Source organism: Triturus cristatus, chromosome 9 (assembly GCF_964204655.1).
Source record: "Triturus cristatus chromosome 9, aTriCri1.1, whole genome shotgun sequence".
Lineage (NCBI taxonomy): Eukaryota > Metazoa > Chordata > Amphibia > Caudata > Salamandridae > Triturus > Triturus cristatus.
Genome location: NC_140592.1, coordinates 1,272,986,023 through 1,273,012,725, shown reverse-complemented (window position 1 = coordinate 1,273,012,725; position 26,703 = coordinate 1,272,986,023). Strand labels below are relative to the sequence as shown.

General features: G+C 50.8%; 1 protein-coding gene across 2 annotated transcripts in view; it reads right to left on the bottom strand.

The window, feature by feature from the left end:
- The window catches only part of PRORP (protein only RNase P catalytic subunit), a 322,568-nt gene that overhangs the window by 51,121 nt on the left and 244,744 nt on the right, over positions 1–26,703 (bottom strand). For both annotated transcript variants that reach the window (XM_085627437.1, XM_085627438.1), the window contains exon 5: positions 9,955–10,103. In XM_085627437.1, the coding sequence (XP_085483563.1) occupies positions 9,955–10,103 (149 nt within the window). The remainder of the gene's footprint in view (positions 1–9,954; positions 10,104–26,703) is intronic.

Below are 26,703 nucleotides of genomic sequence, written 5' to 3'. Positions count from 1 at the left end.
CGCAGGTAACGCCGGTGGGTCGGCAGGACGGGGATGTGAAAGTAAGCGTCCTGCAAGTCCAACGCTACCATCCAGTCTCCAGGGTCTAGGCAGACGAGACCTGAGCGAGCAGTAACATTTTGAACTTCTCATTCCGGAGGAAGCGGTTGACGTTCCTGAGATCCAAGATAGGATGCAGGCCTTTGTCCTTCTTGGGCACCAGAAAGTAGTCGGAATAGCAACCACGACCTACTTCTGGGGCAGGAATGCGCTCAATGGCACCCTTGGTCAAGAGTGACGAAACTTCCTGTTGGAGAAGGGCTGGGTGATCCTCCGACATGCAATGGTACTAAGGTGGCATGGAGGGAGGGAGTAGCACCTTCGGACTATTTGCAAAACCCACCTGTCCGACGTGATCGTGCGCCAGTGGGGGAGGTGATGGCAGATCTTGCCGCCCACTGGCGTTTGACAGCCCTGAAAGGTCGGAGTAGGAGGGTTTGGAGGCTGCTGCATAGGGGGCTGTAGTGGGCTGACCCGCTCGCTGACCCCAAGAACCACGGAGGTGGTTCTCACGTCCCCTGCCGCGCTGTGGCTGGGGTTGAACAGTCTGCGCCAGCCTGTAGCTCAGGGTGGGACGTAGTGGGGCACCCCTTCCGTAGCCACTAAAGGGTTGAAAGGCAGACTGCACAGGGCATGTGGTGGAGAGGCCCAAGGACCTGGCCGTAGCCCGAGAGTCCTTAAAGCGCTCTAGCCCGTTGTCTGCCTTGTTGCTAAAAAGGCGACGGCCATCAAAGGGCATGTCCATAATTGTGGATTGGACATCCCCTGAGAAACCAGTCGAACGCAACCAGGGGTAGCGCCGAAGGGCTACTGACCTGGCAATCTTTCTGCCAAGTGCGTCGGCGGTATCCAGTCCACAGTGGATGGTAAACTTTGCTGCGTCTCTCCCTTCAGCAACCGCTCGAGAAAGCACGGCCTGGGCCTCCTCCGGGCACTGAGGCAGCACTTGCGCAACCATGTCCCACATGGAGTGGGAATAACAGCCCAATAGACCTGCATTGTTTACCGACCGCAGTCCCAAGCTGGAGGAAGAAAACATCTTCCCAAGATGATCCAGATTTTTGGAATACCTTTCCAGGGGGGCGGTAGGGTATGCGCCCTTGGATATAGAGGCTTGAACTACCAAGCTCTCAGGGGTGGGGTGTTAGGAAAGGAAAGTGGGGTCACCCGGAGCCGGGCGGTGGCGATGGGCAATCATCCTGTCCACAGGAGCCCCTGTGTTGGGCCTGGACCAAGTGCCCAAAAGGATGCCCGTCAGGGCTTCATTAAGAACTCACTGCCGACTGAAGCACCTCTGTCAAGGGGTTAGTCCTGACTGCCACCGTAGGTAGCTCGAGGTGGACAGCCTCGGCCGCCCTACGCAACACCACTGTGTATGACACTCCCTTTTCTGTAGCCACGGTAGGAGGAGACAACATGTCTTGGTCTGGTGAGGTATCTTAACCACTAGTATCCCCCAGTTCCTCTCTCCAGTCCTACTCACACTCCATCTGGTCTGTCAAAGGGTCTCCAGACCCCTCTCAGTCCACCTCACCCTCTTCTGGCTGCCAATCTGGTCTCAAAGAGCCAGGGTAGAACAGGGGCACAAAAGTACCGGTTGGCGCTGGATCCGGCGTCGGTCGATGCCGGTCTGGCTCCGTGTCTACCTCGAGGTTGAGGCAGAGGTTGACGTCGGCTGGGGTCACAGCCGACACCGGTAGCGAACGTGGTGCCGGTGGAATCGGCGCCGTGGAGGCATAACAAGGTCGACTGGCGCCGATCTGGATCCAGGCCTGGATCCAAGGGGACCCTGTGGCGCCGAGTCCGAAGCCACCGCCTCCAGCCAAGTCCATGGGGCCCGAAAGCGCGCAGGCGGAGCAGCTGCCCAAAGATGACATGCATCGCTTCGTTGGAACTCCGAAGCTGGCCAGGGGTCGCACCGGGTCCCGTGAAGGGGGGGGAAACCCGGAGTCGGCCCAGCGGACTCCCCACACGGAGCCGCCGGAGGGGCACCACCTGCATCCATCGTTGCGCCGGCTGACAGACGGGGAGAAGTCGAAGAGCAACGATACTTCTTCGACTTCTTTTTGTACTTCAACTTACCTGACCCCGAGTGCGAAGACTTCGATTAAGAGTGGTGGTGGCTCCGCGAACAGTCCCTCAACCTCCTCCATGACCGGGACCTTGAGCGGCACGGAGTCGACTGCCTGGCTTCGAGTAGCTTTCAGTACCGCTCCCGCAAAGACTTCGGGGCCATGGTCTGGCAGTCAGAGCACGACTTGGGGTCGTGCTCGCGCTCCAGGCAGTAGAGGCACAGGCGATGCGGATCATTAGTCGGTCACAGGAACTGCAGGCCTAGAAGCCGGGCACCCCTCGTGCACCAGGAGTCGAAGGACTCTAACAGCAACGAAGTCGACAAAAGTCGAGACAAAAGTTCAGTCAAAAATTGACTGGTGGTACCGCTCTCTCCAGATCTTGCTGGCGCGGAAAATGAAGGAACTGACGTCAGCATGCGAGGGCAGCGTCTATGTAGCTACCACGACGACGAACGCGGAGTCGACTGACGCCACCTTCCGACTGGCAGAGTACTACAGACAAAAAACGTTCCGGATCCAGTCTGACGCCTGGGGGTAATTCTAAGGTAAAAAATCTATAACTAACTGTTCCTTTCAGATAAAGTGGTCAATGTTAAACTCCTAGTTCATTAACACTAACCTTCTCCTGCCACCTTATACATCTCAAATGCCTTCCTGACCACAGATGATAATCTGACCCCTGCCACCTGATATTGCTGGACATCTCAGCTGCCTTTGACGCAGTCGGCCATCTCGCCCACATACACACGCTAGAGTCTCAAATGGGATTCACAGGGAAAGTTCTTCACTGGCTCTCCTATTACCTTTCCAACCAACATCGGTTTGTTCACATGGGCACCTGCAGGTTAAAAAGTACCCCATCACCTGCAGAGTCCCCCACGGTTCCATCCTGGCACCGGTCATCTTCAATCTCTATATGGAGCCACTAGGTGTTCTAATCACAGGTAACATTATCAAAAATCACCAATACGCTGATAAGACGGAACTCTGCCAGGGGCTGAAAGTCTCCTCGTCTTCAAACATCCGATGCTTGCACATCTTCAGACCTGGATGTTCACTGACTACCTGAAGCTCAACCCAACCAAGACAGAATTTCCGTTATTTGCCAAAAACAACAAACAAGAAATAGTACAAAACCTGACTCAATGACATGAAAATTAACTTCTTTGAACCACAACTTTCACCGAATGCCAAGCCACTTGGCTTTATCATGGACACTGACCTCACCCTCAAGGAACATATTGCGCCCTTGTACTACCTCTTTCGTCTACAGAAATTGAAACTATTTATTTTAGAAAGTGACTTCAGAACTGCTGTTTAAGCCCTTAAGCTTTGGTGGTAAACACCCTATTCCATGGCCTCCAATACTCCACACTGGAAGCCCAAATGGGGCATTGTACATGCCACAGCGGGTCTCATCACCCCCATCCTGATGGAACTCCAGAGTCTCTCCTTGCTGGCCCGCACCATCTTCAAAACTAGCTGCATCATTTACAAAGCCATAATAAATAAATAAATAAATAACTAAATAAATACGTATTTGTAAAGCGTGAACTCTCACCCTTACGGGTGGGTCTCAAGGCGCTGGGGGCTGTTGTGGAAATTAAGTGAGCTATTGCCCAGAGTCACATGGTGCTGAGCTGAGCTGCCGCCAGAGCCGGGGATCGAACCGTGAACCCTGTGCTCCGAAGTCAGCTGCCCTGGCCGCTGCGCCACACCTCTCCACTATTGAGTGCTCACTATAATGACCAGCACTCCTGCCTATTTTGCAGACAAACTCACCATGTCTGGTGGTTCTAAGCACAAACGGAGCCAGGATACCATCAGACTGGAGACTAAGAAGTGTAAAAAAGAAAAAAAGCAAGACAGATGGCCCTTTCCATCTATGCTTCTAGGTTCGGGAACAACAACCCCATATTCATTAGGACAGTCCCAATGCTACTCCAATGTGGGACAGAGTAGAAGAAACACCTATTTAAAGAACACTACAACACAATGCATTATGCTCCACAGATCAGCTACGTCTCCGATCACTCGTAGACTTTATGCACGACTTGGACTGTATACACAGCTCTTCTGTCTTATGGTTAGGTTTACACTATAGAAATTCGACAGACAGACAGACAGACAGACAGACATACATACATACATACATACATACATACATACATACATATAAGGAACTTTGTTAAATCAGCAATCCACAAGAAAACAAAATTGTGACTTATTTCTAAGAGTAGTTTTCAGCTTGAAGACCTTTCTGGATTCACTTGTTGTGCATCAGTCTGCCTTCTAGTGGTTAGGTCCGGAATTAATTTTTCTAGTCCTCTCTTCTTCCTGTTTTTCAGGTCGAGCCTAGCGGCAGCACGTATGCGCTCCTCGCTCTGCAAGGCATGCTGTATTAGGGTATGCACTGGAAGTCCCGCCCACTCTCCATCCACATTTGTCATTAGCTTGTGTCATTGTCCTTCGTAAATGCTGGCTTCTGATTCGTACATAGGCTTGCTAGTCCCTCCTTGGTACCACCTTGTCTGCATTTGTTACCGCCCATAATGACTGGACCTTTAACTTGGCTCATTACACGGTCTGCGTTATCTAGTGGGTGAGCACTATTTTCTTTAATGGGCTTTCACTATTCTAAACGAAAAATTGGGTGAGTACTAGCACTCCTAAATTTGTTGCGAATGTTCAACAAAGTATTCTGTATTATGCGTGCTGCGAAGGGCATCACCCTCCGGTCCACAGGGCGTGGGACTAGAGCTCAAAAAGCGACTCCCTACCAGGGAGCCGTCCCCTGGGCGCACTGCTTAGATATCCAGAAATGGTGGATTTCTCAAAATTCTCAAAGTAACCAAATGTTCGTATTCCATAAAAGAAATTTTAATCCACAAAGTTTTCAATTAAAGTAGCATAACGCATAATGGGCACCATCTTCAGATTCTCTTAACCCTGTGGTGCATCTTTGTGGTGGCTTTCCTAGTCTTTGTGTTTCTTCTTTAGATATTTTGTGTTCAACAATGGGACGTGGTAGGAATCTAGGCGAATCCAGAAAGTTCTTGCTACAAACCTACTCCTACAGGCATGTAACCACTTTGTTTCACAGCATGAATCTCTTCTGAATTCACGAGGTGTGCCTCGATTATGTTGCAGAATTCTCCTCTCTTGGGAGGCTGGGTTTAAACGAGTTTGTGGTTGTAAACAGGTGTGTTAGTACTCTCTGGCCCACTTGTGCTTCTTTTTGCTTGGGTGTCCAGAACAGTGGTTTGTAAAGTATGCACAGAAGACCATGTGGCTGCCCTACGGATGCCATTTGTGGAGAGTTTTTCTATGAATGCAAGGGTTGCTCCCTTCTTCCTTGATAATTGCATGCTTGGTCTTTGTCCCAGCACTATGACTGCTGTCTTGCAAATGTCTGGATTGTGTGGACTCTGTAACTTGCAATAGTTCCCTTGGTGACCCCTGACCCTTTGCTTGCTGGTGCAAATGAGATGAAGAATCAACTTCCCTTCCTGGTCTGGCTCGTTTCCGACAAGTAATATATAGCCACCCTTCTTGCATCCAGCGCGTGCAGGAATCTTTTGGGTTGTGTTTTTAGATTTTGAAAAATACAGGCAGTTGAATAGCCTGGTTGACATGAAAATCTGAGATGACCCAAATGTGAATTGTGGGTTTGTCCTCATTGCCATTCTTTTCATGTGTATCTGTAAGTAGAGTTGTTGTGTTGTGAGTTCTCACCACTCAACAGTTGAGATCTTACAGTGATGTTTTCTGCAATTGTGCCAAGGCGTTGTGAGCCCACCTAAGCTTCTCCTTCGTCTTCCGCGTCCTGGACTGGAACTCTGTACATGCGTCAGAGCCATCCGCACCGTGATCTTTGGGCAGAAAAAGGTGACAAATCTTGAAGCTGCCATTCTGTGCAAACTTGGGGTGCCACTTTTGGCAGAATCTAAAGGGGGTACCCTCGCTCCATCCCCGCTGATAATTCTCCAACCCTCGTGGCTGATGCTCTTCCAGGGAGCCTCTTAGAATTCCATATGCCCTTCTTTACCTCAATCCTTTGTGAAACATTTCCTCTCAAGCTCATTACACTATATTCCTAACTTACATAACATTAACTAATCATTGTGGAATCTTTCTGAATAAACAATTAGCAAAAAAAAAGCCCTGATGTCTTTTACTTATTTTCATTCTGTGAAACTGTGCCCTTTGCATATTAGTAATATTAAACTAGAAACAGTTATGAGCTTCCATGAAATATTGCTCAGTATTCAAAAAACAATTATTCAGAACTGAGAATTTTTAAGATGAAATACTATGAATATATTCAAGCAGACTTGTTTATCACATTACAAAGAATAACATTTATGAGCGTACATTCTATATTTGTCATTTGTATATAAATAATTAACGTATAGCCAAAAGGGGGGTACCAAGATAATTATAACGTCAGACCTGATGAAGGAACCATATAATCAGAAGGCCACTCAAATAAGATGTCAACAGGGTGAAGATATTTTACAGCATATGTCCTACCATTGCCAATGAACGCACTTTGCTCCTTGTGGCCCTGGACATGGAAAAGAAGGAATGAGAATCCTTCTCCCAAACTGGTTCATGGAGCAGAGAAAGATGAAGAGCGAGCTCAGCTCTCATTCACAGCAGGGATGGCTGCCGAGCTTTGCTCAACAGATCCTCTCCGCTCTTCTTTGGACATCAAGGCTAAGGAGAGACTCCCACAATTCTGAGAGCTCGCCTGTCCAAACAAAAACGTTCAAACTATCACATAAGGTTTGAAACAGCATCAGTCCTGAAATCACGGAGATACTGAACCTAGGGGTCTTCGGGTATCCAAGAGTCTCCGGGCTAGCACCGGTTGTACTTGTTCCAAATCAAGTGCTTATGAGTTTGAGGGTTTGTATGGACTAAACAGATCCCACTGCTGCCACCAAGACAGATGCCCACTCCATTCCTCTAGCTACTTGATAACTGGAGCTCGCTCAGTTCCTGAGTACTTTCAACCTGAAATGTGGCAACTGGCAAATTGCCTTAATCAGTACAGCCTGAGGACAATGTAAATCTGCAACGCGAGAGGTGGAGTTCCAGTTCTGCAACAAGAAGGGGTGTTCTAGTTTCTTAGGTGTTGAAGAATGCAGCTATAACCCGCCAGACGTTGTAGAATAAGCCCTCAGTGGTCTGGATGACTTCTGTGTCATCTATCGATATCCAGTTGGCAGGACCACCTGATCCATGTCAAGATGGTGTTCCAGGCTACCTCAATGCTGTACAACAAACACCAAGAAACGTTGGGAGGGAAAGCCACTACAGGCAAGATTGAAGCGATCCTCAATCGGAAACTTGCCAAAACACAAATCTGAACACCTGTGTGCTTCATTCGTAGGCTTCACAAGTTACTGTGAGAGCATCATTGAGCACTGGGGGGCCATTGTTGTTGACTGGGTCATCACACCGAAGGAGCAAGAATGTCATATGTACTGAGGTTTGCCATCAGGCCTTCCAGAGGGAAGGCACATCATTTTAGTCATTCAAATTGTTTGGACTGACAGATCCAACCATGGAGTAGGAGCCACAATGGCCCAAGGCAAAGAACACCATGACAACTGCATCATCAACAAGTGCGGCCCAGGGAGCTGAGCTGGGCCTCCAGTGAGAAGCCGTGCCAAGCTACCGCTTGGGTTTTGAATTCATTCGGACTGCCTTCACAATTTAAAAGAAAGGCCACTTGGCTTATGATGATGAAGGGATGAACTCAAGGTGGGACGGTATGATCACAGATCTGTGTGTACAACAGAAAGGACTGGGCTGAGACAAGCTTCCAGCTTCACTGCAGGTTTTCACATTTTCTGTACATTATTTGATCGGTTCCCAACTTTAAGCATTTAACCTCTATCCCTCAGAAACTTAACATGTAACAATTCTGGCTGCGCAGTGGGCTTCTTCTGGAAAGAGAGACATTCTGTTTTCACTTCTGTGGCATCTAGCAGGTTCCCCCTGCTAGATGACCGGACTGGGTACATATCGGCAGCTGTAAACCAGGGCAATCACAACCCCGTTTAAAAATTAGGAGAATCCTAAAGACAATCCTCTCCTGTCGGACCCTGTCTCGAAAGGACAAACACGCGGTGAAGGCGAGGCCGGACCGTCTTACTAGGATTGCTTCACCTCGACTCACTTGCCTATCCCCTTTGGGGCTGCCTGAGTTGCTGACCTTATGCAGACAAGTTAAGTCGGATTCTCCTGCTAACCCGTTTAAACCAGATCTGTTTGTTAGACTTCAGGATTCTCTCCTTCCACCTTGTACGGAACTGGTCAATTTTGGTCTTCTGCTTCTGTACCTAGTCCCTGGAAGCATGCCATAGATAACCCCCTCTTAAAGAAGCCATCTTTGGCTGACTCCAAGCCTGAAAATGTCCTTCTCATCTCTCTCGTGCCTTTTCTTGCTAAGGTAACAGAGAGACATGTCAACGGCATTCTAACTCGGCTCTTGGATGACAACCAGATTCTGGACATCTCGTAAAACGGCTTTAGGTTGGCGCATAGTACAGAATCCACACTTCTGGCGGTCACAGAGCAACTCCGCAGCACTCTGGAGAAAGGCAGCTCCTCATCCTTGATTCTGCTCGACTTAAGCGCCGCGATTGATACGGTGTCCCATAAAATCATGCTTCACAGGATATCGGCAGAGGTGGGTCTGCTCCGTCCTGGTTTTCCTCTTGTTTATCTGAGCAATGTTTACAGGTCACAGAAATTCTCCTACTGGGAATAGATACACGCTCTTGAGGCGACCATTGGTGGCGTCCCTCCCGCGACCCAAACCCCCCCCCCCCCACCCGCCCAAGACCTCTATTAAAAATCTAGGCATAAGGGTGGACAGCACTCTAACTTTTGAAGTGCAGACCAATTCAGTAGCAGGCACGTGCTTTGGGCTCTTGAGAGGCTTAAACCCATCCTTGCTCTTTTGATCCTGGTATTCGATAAACCATTATTGGGGCCGTTATCTTATCTCTGTTAGATTACTGCAACATTCTGTACTTGGGAGCCAATAAGTCTCTAACTAGAAGACTCCAACAGGCACAAAACCCCGCGGCCAGCCTACGGTTTTCCCTTCCCTGTGGTCTGCCGTGTGCACTTTAAGACCTTGTGTACTGCCCATAAGAGTCTGCCTTCCCAGGGGGCTCCTATCTTGTTGAACCTGATATCTTTGCATCGACCCTCACGTCCTCTGCGCTCGGCCAATCTTAATCTGGCCATTATCCCACGTGTTAAGAGAGTAGGAGCGGGAGGCTGCTCTTTCCGTGCAAACGCCCCAGCTCTCTGGGACTGTCTCCCCCTTTCCTTCAGGAGCATTCAGAACCATTTTTAGCTCATGAAAACCCTGAAGATCGAGCTCTTCTCTAGTTAGAGTCCCTTCCTCTCCTTACTGTTTTAAGTCGCTTGCTGCAGTCTCTTTCTTGCAATGGACTGGCGCTGGGAAGCCCCTTTGCCGGGGCAGCTAAACGCTTTACAAATTTCATACCATGACATAACATAACTACTGAACGTAGACACATGGACCGCAAAGTTCTGCTCTAATCCGGACAACCTGAGATCTTTTTGAACTCTAATAACGCTATGTTTATGCCTACAAGTGACTGAGATGCAGAAAGGTTTGCCTGTTTTATTTTTTGTGTGTGAAAGAAGAGAAGGAGCAAAGTGAGTTTATGGAATGCAGTGTCTGGAGACAAACTCTGCCACACACGAGTAGCACGAAGGAGCTTCTCTTGATGGTACTCAAAGATCTCACTGACTTGGTGGCCTTATGCAAGATGCAGCCAGTACTCACAAGTTGTCAGCGAAGAAGCATGTGGCCCGCTGCTGCACAATGGCCATCTGGCGGCGGTCCCAGTTGCGCGAAGGGCTAAGCATGTGCTTTCTGCCGAGCACCAGGATCCTCAAGTTCTGCTGGGCCAGAGAAGATACCACATCCAGGAGCTGGAACGAAGGGAAAGGCTTGTTATGCTGGGAGGCGCTGGGAGCCAATCTACATCGAACGAAGGCTGGTGAAACGTAGTCTGAGAGAGTACAGGAAACCAGAGCAATGTCAGAACAAATATGATCAAATGGAGCATGGGAAAAGGAGGTACAGTCAAAGGAACCACATTGACAGGGTCAACCGTCAACGCAATAGTATTCCAAGGAAGCACAGCCACAGCTTGGTAAACCAGCATGGTCAAAGGGAACAGAGCATATGCAGTGGATGCACAAAGGGAGCACTGGCAAAGGACTGACAAATACATTAACCCTGCAGGATCTTCTACGTGCTTGTAACCAAGCTCTGCAAATCTTTGACGCTTTCACGCAGAGCACCAACACTCTCATTCTTTTCATCTGTACATGAGAAATTTAAATATCTTCTCAGTGATCATGATTACATACAACCAAGATTCCTTTGTCATCGTCAACATTCTCCAGACAGCTGCAAGAGGCCTGAGTCTCCCTTTCCTTCTACAATCACTAGCTTCACTGATGGTATTTCTATCCTGCTTTATATGCGACAAGAGATGAAACCCTCAACCAAGCTCCAAGGTCCTGGTTCCACACAGGGCGCAGCCCATAGGACACTTGACTAGAACACGGTCAGCTGCTGTTTAAACGTGATAAAGGAAGGAATGTCTAGCAACTCACAAGGAGAAGCACTGCAAGCATTGGTGGACTGGACAGCGAAGTTCCGCCTCCCTGTGAATTCTGTTTAAAAGACGGATCACATAATAATCGATAGAACTTCTCGAGTTGGCAAAAAAGGAAGGTATTTCTTTGGATGACGTGGAGCCGCATTATCATCTTCATTGCAAACTTTATTCGGTAAGAATGCCATAAAAGTACAACAATATTATACATTTTATATAAATCAAAACCGCTAATACTCAAAGCCAATCAATCAATCAGGGGGTTTATAAAGCGCACTACTCACCCGTGAGGGTCTCAAGGCGCTAGGGAGGGGGCAGCTCCGTATCAATCGAAAAGCCAGGTCTTGAGGTCCTTCCTGAAGGTGTGCAGGGTTGGGGAGCGTCTGATGTTCCAGGAGAGCTCGTTCCAGGTCTTGGCTGCGATGTAGCAGAAGGCTCTCCCACCTGATTTGTTTCTGCAGATGCGGGGGACCCCTGCCAGTTTGAGGTCGGCGGAGCGGAGGTTCCTCTTGGGTACGTGGAAGGATACTCTCTCGTTGAGGTATTTGGGTACGATATTGTTAAAGGATTTGTAGGCGTGGGTGTGGAGTTTGAAAGTGACCCTTTTCTCGACGGGGAGCCAGTGGAGGTCTTGCAGGTGTTGGGTCATGTGTTCGTGACGCGGAGTTCCGGATGGTCTGGAGTCTGTGTAGTAGAGTTCTGTTGATTCCGGCGTATAGGGCGTTGCCGTAGTCCAGTCTGCTGGGTATGAGTGCGTGAGTGACGGTCTTTCTTCAGTCAGGGGGGATCTATTTGAAGGTCTTGCGGAGGATGCGCAGGCAGTTGAAGCTAGTGGAGGCGAAGGCATTGATCTGGCGGTTCATGGAGAGGGAAGAGTCGAGGATGATGCCGAGGTTTCGTGCGTGGTCAGTAGGAGTGGGTCGATTCCCGAGGGCGGAGGGCCACCAGGTGATGTCCCAGGCGGAGTTGCAGGATCCAAGGATGAGGACCTCGGTCTTCTCTGAGTTGAGCTTCGGGCAGCTGTCTTTCATCCAGGCTGCCACGTTCTTCATTCTTCCTGGAAGCAGAGTCTGGTGTCTTCGGGATTCTTCGTGAGTGAGAGGATGAGCTGGGTGTTGTCAGCGTAGGATACAATGCTGAGCCCATGCTGTCTGACGATGGCGAGGGGGGCCATGTAAATGTTGAAGAGCGTGGGGCTGAATGATGAGCCTTGGGGTATTCCGCAGTTGATAACGGTGGGTTCAGAGAGGAAGGGAGGGAGTCTCATCCTCTAGGTTCTGCCGGAGAGAAAGAATCAGATCCAGTCGAGGGCGGCTCCTTGTATTCCTGCGTTGTGAAGTCAGGTTGTGAGGGTGCGATGAGAAATGGTGTTTAAGGCAGCGGAGAGGTCTAGAAGGATGAGGGCCGTGGTGTGTCCCTGGTCGAGTAGCAGGTGGATGCCGTCAGTGGCGGCGAGGAGAGCGGTCTTGGTGCTGTGGTTGCTACGGAATCCAGACTGGGAGGCGTCTAGGATGGAGTTCTCTTCAATGAAGGTGGTCAGCTGGGCGTTCACGAGTCTCTCAGTGACTTTGGCCGCAAAAGGGAGGAGAGAGATGGGCCGGTAGTTTTTCAGGTCCGTTGGGTCGGCTGTGGTTTTATTTTGAGGAGAGGTTTTACCTCTGCCCGCTTCCAGTCGTCTGGGAAGATACAGGACAGGAAGGAGGCGGTGATGGTCCGTCCAAGTTCAGGTGCGATGGCGGCGGTGGCCCTGTGGAATATGTGAAGTGGGCAGGGGTCCGTGAGTGGGTTTTCTGCATGGTAATGGTGATGTGTTCGACGGTAGCGGGATTCCAGGTCATGATGGTTGATTTGTCGGCAGCGTTGGGGGGGAGGGGTGGGGGGGTGGGGAGGTGATGTCCGGCGTCGGTTTGCTGAAATTGTCGTAGAGGGTCTTGATCTTCAGGTGGAAGTATGAGCTGAGCTTGTCGCAGAGTTGTTGGGAAGGTGTGACGTTCGTGGCTTCGCTGGTGGGTTTTGCGAACTGCTGTATGACGTTGAACAGCTCCTTGGCGTCGGTCGTGTGGGTCTGGACTTTGTCTCTTATGAAGGTCCTTGGTGTCCCTAATGCGCGGGTGGTATTCCTTCAGGGCGCTCCTGTGGTTGTTCCGTGCTTCTGTGGTTTTCTGGTTTCGCCAGGTTTTCTCTAGGTGTCTGCAAGAGCATCTGGCTTCCTGTAGTTCAGTGGTGAACCAGGTGGCCCTCAGGGGGCGTTGTTTGGCGGGGTGTCGGAGGGGTGCGAGTTTGTCGGCGCAGTGGGAGATCAAGCGGTGAAGTTCTGTGGCTGCGGAGTTGGTGTCGGTCGTGGCGCTGGGGGCTCTTGGAGGAGGGTGGTGATGAGGAGTTCCTCTGTGACCTTGCTCCAGTTTCTTTGTGGTGGTCACGGGCAGGCTTGGGAGCGGTGGTGGTGTTGAAGGTGAAATGGACGCAGTGGTGGTCCGTCCAGAGAGGCTGGGTGGTGTGGGTGAACCGGATGTTTGATCCTCCCGCGAAGATGGGGTCGAGAGTGTGTCCAGCTCTGTGCGTGGGGGTGTTGACCAGCTGCTTTAGTCCGAGGTTGTCGAGGAGAGTACTGGTGTCGGGGTCGTTGCGGTTGTCTGAGTGGAAATTCAGGTCCCCGAGTAGAATGTAGTCCGTGGAGGTGATTGCGTGGGGTGTGGCAAACTCAGTGATGGTGGTTGCGGTGGTTGAGGACTGGGTGTGAGGTCCCGGCGGTCTGTAGATGAGGGTGCCACGTAGCGTGGTCCTGGGGCTGGTCTGGATCTGTAAGTTGAGGTGTTCTGTGTTGGAGTGGGGGTCACTCGTGCTGGATGTGGAGAGGCGGTGGGGGGTCTTGTGAGTGATGGCGAGTCCTCCTCCTGGGCAGTGGGGGCAGTTCTTTCTCTGGATCTTGTAGTCGTCGGGGAGGGCAGTCGCGATATCGGGGTCGGAGGTGGTGTTGGTTCAGGTTTTAGTGAAGAAGGCGACGTCGGGCGAGATGGTGTCGATCAGGTCCCAGATCTCTACGGTGTGTCGGTGTAGGGAGCGCACGTTGAGGAGGATGCATGTCAAGGTGTTGGAGGTGCGTGCGTCAGGCAGGCCTTCCGAACCAGCCAGGTGCCTCCTCAAATGCATGAGATGTTAAAAAAATGAGGTCCTTGATTGGCAATCGGTTCACTGGTTTTCTGCCTGAGAGACAAGATCTCAGCTTTTTAAGCCACAGATCAGATCAACGTCAACACTTTGGCTCTGTCATTATATGCATGGGTGCATAGAAAGAATCACACACGAGAGTTCAGTTCATCGCAGTACTCCAAGTGGGAGATTACTTGTGCCGCACAGTGCAGAGATTTGTATTTTTGCAATTAATGGTTGGCATGAAGTGGTGTAGTTGTTGAAACTAAAAAGGACAGCTTTTAATCTTACTGATTAGTAGTTTAAAGGACATGTCTTTATCATGTGGAACACCCAGTATTTAACCGTAGACACAACTCATGGGGCTTGAAAAAGAGCAAGGTAGGAGTATTTTTACCAGGAAAGCTTGCCCTGTAGACCCGAAGGAAAGAAGCCCAATGTTGCCCCCCATGTTTCAGCCACTGGCACATATGCCCACCCGTGAAGGGCAGACGTGCTGCTGCAAACCCTCCTTGGTCCAGCGGCATCTTAAGCTCTACCGTGATCGCCAAGAGTTCGGTCTTAGTGCTGCGTTGTGAGCAGAACCCAGTCTGCGTAGGCTTAAGGTGGGAATTTTCCTCCATGAATAGGGAACATTTTGGCTTACTTACTTTTCTAATATCTGACTCACTGCCAGAAGCAGGGATTTAGGCCAACAGCAGATGTCGGAAATTTTGTTGAAAGAAACGTTGGCAGATCACTGCATCGTGCAACCATGCGTTCTGGAGAAGTAGTGTGGCGCCGCGGCCAGGGTGAATGACGCTGGAACTCTGGGGTTCACGGTTCGATCCCCGGCACCGGCGGCAGGTCAGCCCAGCACCATGTAACTCTGGGCAATAGCCTGCTTAATCTTCCCGACGGCCCCTAACGCCCGGATGCCTTCGTGTAGCTGTTCGCGCTTTATAAATACTGGATTTACATTTTGTTTTTTTACTGTCAGACTTTGATGTAGTTAGTGTAGGAGAGTAGGATCTGCTTCACATGGGTACCCCCACTTTTTGCTGGTGTTTCACTGTTTTTCGACATTGGTCTGGCTGTGGCCCTCCTAATCAGGACCCCAGCCTAGCTGCTTCCTCTCTAAAATGGTTTCCATGTACATTAGGTACATTTCTAATTGGATTCTGGAGTGCCTTATAAGCCCCTAGTATATGGTATACTATGTACCTTGTGCATAGGTACCTCAGAGGCCTACCAGGGGCTGAAGCATGTATTATGCCACCACTGGGAAGCACTACAAAATGACACCACAGTTCTGCTACTGCAGCCTGAGTAAGGTGGTGCTTGCACCCCTTACAGTGGTATAGGCTACCTATATCACTACCATTGCACACACATATAAAACCTATAAGTCACTCCTATGGCAGGCCTTGACAATCCTGAAGGCAGAGTGCTTGGTTTTTATGTGAGAGGGTGCCCCTGCATGAGCAGAGCCCCTCTGCAGCGTTCGGAGTACCTCCTCCGATGCTGTTTGTGGTGCAGCCGGACCATATACACTTAAGTGCATTATAATCTCGCGGTAAATGCTAACTTTGGACTGGCTGCACGGAAACATGTCGTGTCTGGTGTCAAACGCTTTCGAATACTACCCCCCCCCCCCCGCCAGTTCTGGCGGCGGGGGTAGCATTCCACCTTTCTAGAGGGAGAGACATGTTCACACTGGTCTACCCGGTAAGGACTTTCTACAGCCATGGCATCACAAAATGGATGCCACTGCAACAGATACGGGTCTGGCCTCCTGCTGCTGACCGAAACTCCGGCAGGGGAGGCCTGGACAATAGGTTTCCTGTCCCACCACCTCCCCAGACAGGCAGATGTGTATTGGGGCTGGGCGGGAGCACTCTCTGGTGCTTTGAAGTCCTGCACTGGGGGCACACTTGGTGTCCCTGTGAACAGTCCAGTTCAAACCGGTTGCAGGGGCTACCTGCCCCTGCTCTGGCGCGAAACTGGACAAAGGAAATGGGTGTAACCACCCCTCTTTCAAAACCCTCCCATAGGTGGGTCCCTAGAGTATGTCCAACCCCAAAACTTAGTATAAGTATGGGAACCCAGTCCTTGCGACTTTAGATTAACCTGGACGAAACTCTGCAACATATATCCTGGACCTTCGATGTTCTACTTTGCCTAGAAGACTGAAGAAATATCCCTTGGGGTCAAGGAGTGACTCCCCTGCTTGGCAGGAACCAACGAAACAACTGACTAGTCTGCATCGCTGAAGCTCCCGCCTCTGGTGATGCAAAGTCTTTGCATCACCAGAGGTGGATTTCCAGACTTCCCCGAGGCTACCCTGAGTCCACAGCAAACCTGAGGCCCGTGGCTATCGTGGTTGACGTGGAACCGTGAACCCTGGACACCGTGATCTTTTGCTGATCCATCATCTTCCTGGTCTTCCTCAAAGTTGTGCTTAGGGCTCCGAGTAGCCCCAGCCTTGAGCACCTCCTGCACCGAAGATTTCTGGCCTCCACTCCACGAGTGACCCGTGGGCCAGTTTCCTGTGCGACCGCTCGAGGCTCCTTTGCGATCGCTAGCCCGTTGGCTAGTGGGTCCCCACGAAGGCGACTCCTCTTCTGATTGAGCTTTCCTAGTTGCTCCAGACGTTCCCCGACTTACCCTCGCTGGGTGAGTCCCCCAGACCTTGCTGGTCTGCACCGACGTCCTTTCTCTGATTCCAAGTGACTTACCGTTGCCAAGGCTTGTTGGGTCCAATCTGGTCGCCGACACCGCAGCACTCGACAGACTTCGTGGGACTGCTCGAATCAAGCTCCTGGTCATCATCGGCGCCTCCTGGACCTCGTGGCTGAAGAGTCAAGACACCCGTCAACTCAACTGAAACACCCGACATCTGTGGGCATTGGTCTATCGTGCCCTTGGTCACTGGTAAGTGACCCAGATTCTGTCCCCTCTGTTTTCAGGTTCCTTCCATCCTCGATCTGGGCTTGGATCACTTCGGACACTTCTCCTCTTCACAGCAGCAGCACTTTGAGTACTCCGGTGCTCCCTTGGGTGTTGGCCCTAGACACCTCTAAGTCCAAAAGGGTTGGCTCGTAGATATCCTCTAAGTGTCCTTAAACTCTAAATTTCCAACCGCGACTTTCCCCATAGAAGTAAACGGCGATTCGCCGCTGTGTTCTCACACTGCACGCGTCCCCGGTGGGTCCCCTGTGTCATTACCTTGGGTGGTTCCTTGTGGTCCAAGCACTTCTACAGGCTCTAGACCTTGTGTCTAGTTCAGTCATGGTTCTTGTACCACTTTATTGGTATATGGTTTGGTATGCCACTAGGGCCCAAACGTGTATTTGTGCTATTACTGTTGAATCCTGACTTGTAACTTAAGTACTTCAAACTCCAGTCTCATAAAGAGACTAGAGGGGTGTGTTTTATCTTAAATACATATATTTTAAATATATACCTTGTGTGGGTGTCCTTTCATTTGATCATGCAAGAGATTATAGACTGGTAAAACAAGCTGCTTTACATTCCTTCAAGACTTAGCCTGAAGGCTGCTCTCCATAGCTACCACTAGGATAGCTTTCACATAAGGTTGCCTTTAACCATTCACCATAAGGGGTTGTTTGGACTGATACAAGGTGCCCACTAGAACTAGTGGACAGCATATATCAGGCAACTTCTCACAGCACTCTAATAGCAGCACTTGTCTGCTCCACCCAACCCTTCCCAGGGAATGTTACCAAAGCAGCACTTTCTACCCTTGTGTTAGAACTGGGGTCACCAATTCCGACGTGGTAGCTTGGCGCGAGGTAGGAAGGCACCCGAAGGCGATGTGTAAGGCGGTTGTGCAGCACTCACTCACCCGGACTCAGTCATGCGCACACAATGAAGGACACCACACCACATTGTTTGGTAAAACAAGATCTTTTATCTAATGTAAGTCAGGGCGAATAAGAACATCTCAAGACAGCAGTAAGTCCATTTGGGTAACTAAAACAGATAATCGCAGGGCAACAATCAATTCATCCCAGTAAATAAAGCAGTGGATTTCAGGGCAACAGTCAACTCATGAGTCCATGGATCAGTGAAACTCAAGATAACAGGCAATTCATTTCAGCACAAAACAAGCGTAAATTCCTTCGAGTGAACAGAGCAGGTAATCTCAGGGCAACAATTAATGCATTCAAGTAAATATGGCATGAAAAGAACATCAACACACTCTCCAGGTGGCGACTCAATAGAGGCACCATCCATTAGCGGATATTGACCCAGCTGTTATCACTTGTGCCCATCTCTCATAGGGGGGCAGCACCTCTTAAGCGCAGGGGGAATGCCAGCACTCCGACTTGACTTTCGTGGCCCAGTCTAATGTGAAGGGGGGCTGGCAGGGTCCAATCGCAGTACATGACCCCCCACTCCCCCCAGGCAGAGAGGCAATTGCAGTGTGTATAAACCACAGGGGGGCACCCAGGCAGGCCCCAGCCTCCCGGCACTCACCGCTCCGTCGGTGGAAGTCTGAGGGGGTAGGTCCCGCAACGGTGTTGGACCTGACAGAGGGAGGCTGCCCCCTCCTCACCAGTCCGCTCCTCTTGACGCTTGGGGCCCAGACTGGTGGAGGCAGCCTCTCGCTCAACAGTATTCGCTCAGGGGGCCCGGTTAGGGCCGGTCCGGGCGCCGCTCTCCACCACGCGGCCTTCGGCGAGGCCCGGCCGGGCTCCGGACTCCTTCCTCAGCTCCTGGGGCTGTAACCAATGGGGGCGCGATGTTCCGGGGGCGTGGCCTATGACACGGCCGGCGCCCCGGTGAAAACGCAACGCGCGCTCTTCGCGCCCTCGGCCTTCTCTGACGCCACGGCGACCCTCCCCAGCCTACGGGTACCAGAGAGGCGAACCGGACCGCCGGATCTTCGTCGGTGGCAGTCCCAGGACCGCGGTGATGGATTTGGCCGCAGCGCCTCCGGTGAGAACACGCCAAGCAGTCCCAGCGGCACCCTAAGGTACCCGGGCAGCGGCGGTGATGCTGGACAGCCTGCGCTCGATTCCTCAGCGCCGAGGGGGGCAGATTTGGGAAAAGATGGTGGCAAAAATGAGGCGACAAGGGCAAAAAAACCAGGGTAAGACCACCCTAGGGCTGACAGGTCTAACATGCGTCCCCCCCAACCGAAAGTAGGGAGAGCTACCCAACCTCTAGGGAGTTCTCATCACTAAGGCGGAAGAACCGAGAGAGACCATCAGCGTTGGCGTGGTCCACTCCGGGTCGATGTTCCACCCTAAAGTCCATCCCCTGAAGGTAAATGGACCACCTCAACAAGTTGGGGTTTTTGCCTCTCATTTGCATGAGCCAGCAAAGGGGTCGGTGGTAGGTCTGAATGAGGAAGTGAGAGCCAAAAAGATATGGCCTCAGCTTCTTCAGGGCCCAAACCACGGTGAAGGCTTCGCGTTCTATCATACTCCACCGCTGTTTCCTGGGGAGTAGCCTTCGGGAGAAAAGGCCACTGGCTGGTCTTGGCCTTCCTCATTCAGTTGAGAGAGCACAACTCCTATGCCATGCTCAGAGGCGTCTGTCTGCACAATGAATTCCTTGTTGAAATCTGGAGTTCTAAGCACCCGAGTGGTGCACAACGCATGCTTAAGGGTGTCAAATGCTTCTTGACAGGCAGCCGTCCAGATGACTTTACGGGGTTGTTTCTTAGATGTCAACTCAGTCAGGGGGCCCACAATGGTTCCATACCCCTTGACAAACCGGTGGTAGTAACCCGTGAGGCTGAGAAAAGCCCGGACCTCCGTTTGGGTTTTGGGGGGCTCCCAGGCCAAGATGGTCTCGATTTAGGCCTGGAGGGGTTGCACCTTACCCCCGCGCACCAGGTGTCCCAGGTAGACGACAGATCCCTGTCCAATCTGGCATTTGCCAGCCTTTATGGTCAGGCCAGCCCGCTGTAGAGCCTGTAGCACCTCCTGGAGATGCTCCAGATGGTCCTCCCAGCTGCTGCTGAAGACAGCTATGTCGTCCAGGTAGGCAGCTGAGAAGGCCTCTAGGCCAGAAAGCACCTGGTTGACCAACCGCTGGAAAGTGGCCGGAACATTCTTGAGCCCGAAGGGCATCACACAGAATTGAAAGTGGCCCTCGGGGTGGAGAACACAGTCTTCTCCTTGGCTCCGTCCGCCATGGCAATCTGCCAATATCCTGACGTCAGGTCGATGGTACTCAGATACTGAGCTGCTCCCAGTCGGTCAATCAGCTCATCCGCCCTAGGGATCGGGTGAGCATCCGTTTTGGTCACGGAGTTCAAGCCACGGTAATCCACACAGAACCGAAGTTCTGGTGTGGTGCCCGGTGGGGCCGCTTTCGGTACCAACACCACCGGACTAGCCCAAGGGCTGCTGGAAGGCTCAATCATCCCCAGCTCCAACATCTTGGCCACCTCACTCTGGATGCTGGTCTTGATCTTGTCGGAGAGCCGGTAAGACTTGGTTTTCACGGGTGGGTTGTCCCCTGTGTCCACGTCATGGGTACACAGATGCGTGATCCTAGGAGTGAGGGAGAACAACGAGGCGTACTGCTCCAACACCTGGCGGCAGTCCCTCTGGTGCTCCGGGGTCAAGGATGGGGAGAGGACCACTCTATCCACCGATCCATCCTTCTCTTGGGTCGCCAGAAGGTCTGGAAGAGGCTCGCTCTCTTCCTCTTCACTCCCATCCGTCACCATAAGGAGAGCAAGCTCTGATCGCTCATGGTGCGGCTGCAGGCGGTTGATGTGGAACACCCTATGGGGTTGTCGGGGGGTCTTGAGGTCTACAACGTAAGTGGTCTGGCCTCTCCTCCAAAATCTCGTATGGCCCAGTCCACCGGTCCTGGACGGCGCTAAGCTCTCCGGGCTCCATGACCCACACCTTCTGTCCAACATCCAACTCCACCGTCCGAGCGTTGCGGTCATACCACTCCTTCATGACGGATTGACTAGCCTCCAGGTTGTCTGAGGCTTCCTTCCACAGCTTGGCCATCTGGCTGTGGAAGGCCAGCATGTAGCTGACAACGTCACGGGGAAGCTTCTTGGAAGACTTCTCCCACCCCTCCTTCACAAGGCTGAGGGGCCCCCTAACGGGGTGGCCATAGAGCAGCTCAAAGGGGCTGAACCCGACTCCCTTCTGCAGCACCTCTCGGTAGGAGAACAGCAGACAGGGTAAGAGGACGTCCCACTTCCGTCTCAAGTCCTCTGGCAGGCTCCGGATCATCCCCTTCAGGGTCTCATTGAAGCGCTCTACGAGCCCGTTAGTCTGGGGGTGGTAAGGAGTGGAGAACCTGTAGGTCACTCCGCACTCCTTCCACATGGCCTGCATGTAGGCCGACATGAAATTCGTGCCCCTATCTGAAACCACGACCTTGGGGAATCCCACCCGGGTAAAAATCCCCATCAAGCCCCGCTCAAAAGGGATACCGACAACCGGAAGCGGTTCCAAACTTCAACTTAGTCCCAGTCTTGCCACTCGCCTGGCAAGTCTTACAGGTCTTGCAAAAGGTGTCAGAGGCGACTCGCATTCTGGGCCACTAAAAATGTGGGACCAAACGATCAAAGGTTTTGTCCTGGCCCAGGTGTCCTGCAAGTGGTATCTCGTGTGCCAATTTGAGCAGAAAGACCCGGTAGCATTGGGGGACCACTAAGGCCCTCGAAGACCCATGCACCGGAGCCTTAGGCTCACTGTAGAGGAGGCCATCCTCCCAGTAAATATGGTAATTGCCGGTCTCTTGGTTCGTCGCTTGGGCTTCGGCCTGTCGCTGCATACCTTCAAGCGTAGGGCACTCTCTCTGTGACCGACAGAATTCCTCCCGGGTAGGCCCTCCTTCCACCTGCCACTCTGCAGGGGTCGGCAAGTCCCCCACGGGCTCGATTCCTCAGTGCCGAGGGGCACTACTCGAGTGCGCTGGCTCAGGGCTCACCAGGGGGGCAGATTTGGTCAGTTTCGCGTGCCGTTGGCCCAGAGCAATGGGGAGACCTCACTGGTGGCGATCAAGCGCTTAGGGGTCACAGCAGGCAGGGGTCCAGCAGCAGTTCGAACCAGTCCTGGGCGGTGATGGGCTTTCAGCGCTTAGAATTCACAGCGCTTGAGAGTCATAACATGCAGGGGGCACAGCATTTCCAACCATATAACACTAGGGGGGCGCGCAGTTCTGGCAGTTTAGCGCGAGGTGGGCACAGCGCTTTACCGGCAGTTCTTTTTCTGCAGTGCCCACAGCAGGCAGTCCCCTTCTTCCTTACAGCGTCTGGGTGGCACAGCGCTTATCTAGGGAGGAGTAGATGGCTGGTCTCAGTCGCAGGTTCTTGGGGGGGAGAGTAGGGGTTGAGTTGGCAGGCATAGAAGGGCAGGATGGTTCCCTGCAGCAGACTGGAGTTGGTCCCCTGGGCTCCCCCTCACTGGGCAAGATCAGCAGGCTGGCAGAGTCCCTCATCTAACTTGGGTACAGCAGGGCCTAGACTCAGTCAGTCCCAGTAGTGTAGGTTCCTCCCCTAGGCCCAACCGCCTACGCTCCGGCAGAGGTTCCCCCATGTCCCGTGGTGCCCCAAATGACTAGTTCAGTTTCCCTCCTTTCCCCTTATACCCCTAGGTCAGGTGACCCTCCTGTAAAGGCAGCAAAACATAACCCCTCCCCGGGCTGGAAGTTTCCAGGAGCTTCCACATATCTGTCTATGGGACAAAAAGGCGGGATGGTAAAGATACAGTATCAAGATGTCCCAGCCTGTTCCTAACCACTAGTGTGTGTATGCAATGGCCACTCCGCAGTAGCAGGGGCCTGTGGCAGCCATGTTATTAGGAGAGAGCACCTGCACCTCAGCACTGCTTGGCAGTGGTAAGGCACCCAGAGACCTAGGGCCAACAAAAGGATGGTGGCAAAAATAGTCGACAAGGGCAAAAAAACGAGGTAAGACAACCCTAGGGCTGACAGGTCTAACACCTCGCCAGCAGGTAATACTGAAAGTGCAGCACTTGTATCCACCCATCCTTCCCTGGGGAATGTTACCAAAGCAACACTTTTGACCCTCGCCATCAGGTGGCACTCTAATAGCAGCACTTGTCTGCTCCAATCCACCCTTCCTGGGGAATGTTACCAAAGCAGCACTTTCTACGCTCGCCAGCAGGTGGCACTCTAATAGCAGCACTTGTCTGCTCCACCCCACCCTTCCCAGGGAATGTTACCAAAGCAACACTTTCAACCCTCGCCAGCAGGTGGCACTGAAAGAGCAGCACTTGTATCCACCCCACCCTTACCCAGGGAGTTTTACCAAAGCAGCACTTTCTACTCTTGCTAGCAGGTGGCACTCTAATAGCAGCACTTGTCTGCTCTACCACACGAATTCCCCGGGGAATGTTACCCCAACACACAAGCTTGTGCAAGGCTCCAGAACACACCGCTCTGCACCTGTACTCCCACACACAGGCCTGCACAAGGCTTGTGCACAGACCGCTTTGCACCAGTGCTCCCAAACACCAGCATGCGCATGTCTCCTCCACACACCACTAACACCACTACCCCCACACAAGGCTCGTGCACAGACCGATCTGTACCAGTGCTCCCAAACACAGGCCTGCACAAGGCTTGTGCACAGACCGCTCTGCACCAGTGCTCCCAAACACCAGCATGTGCATGTCTCCTCCAGACACCACTCCACACCACTACCCCCACACAAGGCTCGTGCACAGACCGATCTGCACCAGTGCTCCCAAACACATGCCTGCACAAGGCTCGTGCACAGACCGCTCTGCACCTGTGCTCCCACACACAGGTCTGCACAAGGCTCGTGCACAGACCGCTCTGCACCAGTGCTCCCAAACACCAGCCAGTGCAGGTCTCCTCCACACTCCACTCAATTCAATTCATGAAGCTTTATTCGGCACATGTAAATGACCATAAAAGCATAAACAAAAAACAACAATACATTTTAAAAAAGACATTACAGCTAAAATTTACAATTGATAGTTATAGTCAATGACTCATTAAACAATGCATATTATCTTCATAAATATGTGAGATTAATAATCAGAATTCATTAAAACTCATACTTTTCCTGGAATTGATGCACTGGTTTAAAAATGTGGCAGTAAAAAAACAAATATCTGCCGATTGCAAATTAAAAATTAAAGCCATAGCATGTTTGACTGTACGTACTCCGTATTTAACAAACAGAGGTTTCAAAAATACTATACGAAAGCTTGTGTACAGTTTACAGAACAGCAGAAGGTGCACAGTGCTCTGTGTAGATACATCATCGCACCTACATGGCCCAATCGGATGTTTCTTTATGTTTGGATGGGCTACTAAACAATGTGCCATCCCAAATCTTAGTCTGGTTAGCACAAATTTGTGTGAACGCCTAGTCACCATAGTTAGGTAAGATGGAAAACCCTCCACTAAATTATATCTATTATAAAAAATGACAGAGGACAATGATCCGGCTATGATTGCTCGTTTCCTTTCCGCATAAGTCAGGAATATACTTTTCATTTCTAATTTGGAGATCGTTGATACTGCTCTAGGGTTATCTAAAATATTCAGGTTAAAAATGTCTGAAAAAGAGACGACAACATATTTAACCCAGGGAATATCTCGGTATTTATCCAAACGTAAACAATCCTCAACAATAAATCTATTAAGTGACTTCTCATCGCCAAGCCAAAAAGACCGCCAAATCATCAATGGTCTAAGCGATAACAAATCAATTAGGTGATTAATGGCTAGTTCTCGATGGCTTAATTCAGTTGAGACAGAGATGGGCAAAAACAGGAGCTTTTTTAACCCCTTCAGCGCGGCGCGGATTTCCGCGCTGCGCTGAAGATTCCGTGCGCGGGCGGGGCCATGACGGAGCGGTTCCGTCATGCGCACAGCGCAACCGACGCACGTGACGGAACCGCTCCGTCACAAGCGTCGAACGGGTTAAAAACATATTTTCCTCTAACTGTAAGTTGTAAGCACAGCTATAGCCCCATACTCCCACCCCATACAGAGCTATGGTCACACATCTAGCTTGGTAAATCTTGAGCATATCCCTGGTACGACGATCCCCAACTTTTGCAGCAAATCTATAAATACCATGGGCATTTTTTGCCATTTTATTCCGGATATTATTAAATTCATTGTTCCACTTCCTGTCGTTGGAGAAGGTAATACCTAAGTAACAAAATTTGTCCACCTGTTGCACCTTTTCACCGTCTATAAAAAAGGCATTTAACCTTTTAGCTTTAGCTCCACAGGTCATGGTATGCGTTTTCCCCTTATTAATTACTAGTTTTCTACCTTTAATAAAGGAGGAGAAACTATCCATTAGTCGTTGTAGTCCAACAGGGGTTCTAGAAAGTAAAACAGCGTCATCGGCGTATAGTAACACCGGCACCGGGACACCGTTGATCTGGGGAGCATCAGCATTAACTTTTTTTTAAATAGCATCAATTCCATTAATAAATAAAATAAATAGGAAGGGTGCCAAAACACAACCCTGTCTAATTCCTCGTGTAACACAGATTTTTGGGGTACATTCTCCTCTGGTTCCAAAACGTACATTGGTTTTCAATTTCTCATATAACCTAGCGAGAAAAAAGATTATGTCTTCTGGTGCTCCTATCTTTAACAGGGTTGGCCATAGGATAGAATGATCTACCATATCGAATGCGCTGCTCAGGTCTGCAAAGCAGAGATACATGGAGCCGGGTTTCGCTTCAGTATATTTCCCGATCAGTAAATCAAGATTGATGCACTGGTCGAGCGTACCCCGTCCCTTCCTAAAACCATATGCTATCCTGCTCAGCCCATTCCTCTAATCTCACTAGCATGACTCTACTCATAACCTTGACTGAAGAGTCAAGGAGAGAGATCGGGCGGTAATTCTTAGTGTCAGACCTACTTCCCTTTTTATGAATTGGCACAATGATTGATTCGCCCCAGGTTACAGGGGCCTCGGCACACACAGCTGCATTAAAAACGATAGTTAAAAGAGGGCCCCAGACATCTGGTGCAGCTTTATAGACGTCTATAGGTACCCCATCCGGGCCCTGGGCTTTCCCTCCTTTGCTAGCACGTATACCACATTTAACCTCACTAATAGAAATGTCCAGGGGCAAAACAGGCCACTTATTGGGGCTGGCATCAGTGACATTATTAGAGTCAAAAATGCTAGAAAAATGTGCAATCCAACCCTCGCTTGATACGTTAGAAGTCAACTGGGGTGTTTTTTCATCCCTTAAAAAGGCGAGTTAACCGTGGCCCAGAATAGGGTGCAATTCGATAACTCTGCTGCTGGGTTAAGGGAGTCCCAAGCCTGTTGCTGCAGTGAACGCTTCCTCTGTTTGAGCGCACATTTATATTCCGTTCTCAGTTTAATTATCAATTTATTGTCCCTGGGCTTCACTGCCAGTGCCCGCTTGAGGTCAGTTAATGTGGAAGTGCAATGGTGATTAAACCAACCCGGTCCATTCCTACGTTGCCCGCTATTACGCCCGGTGAACTTGGCATCAATAGCTTTATTGATTAGGTTAAAACAATATAAAACCTTCTCAGAGTCAGAACTATTTTCTAAAATAGAAACAATGTCCAGCAGGCTCTCTTTAATTATGGAGCTAGTTAATTCATCAGCTCTTTCACCTGTCCATCTTAGCCTTACACCATTAGTCCTGTGAGGTTCTACATTAGTGATAGTAATTCCTACATCCACCGAGCTGCCAGCCCAAAGGTTGGTGTCCAGAATGATACGGTTGTGATCACTTAATGTAGTTACTTCAATTCTT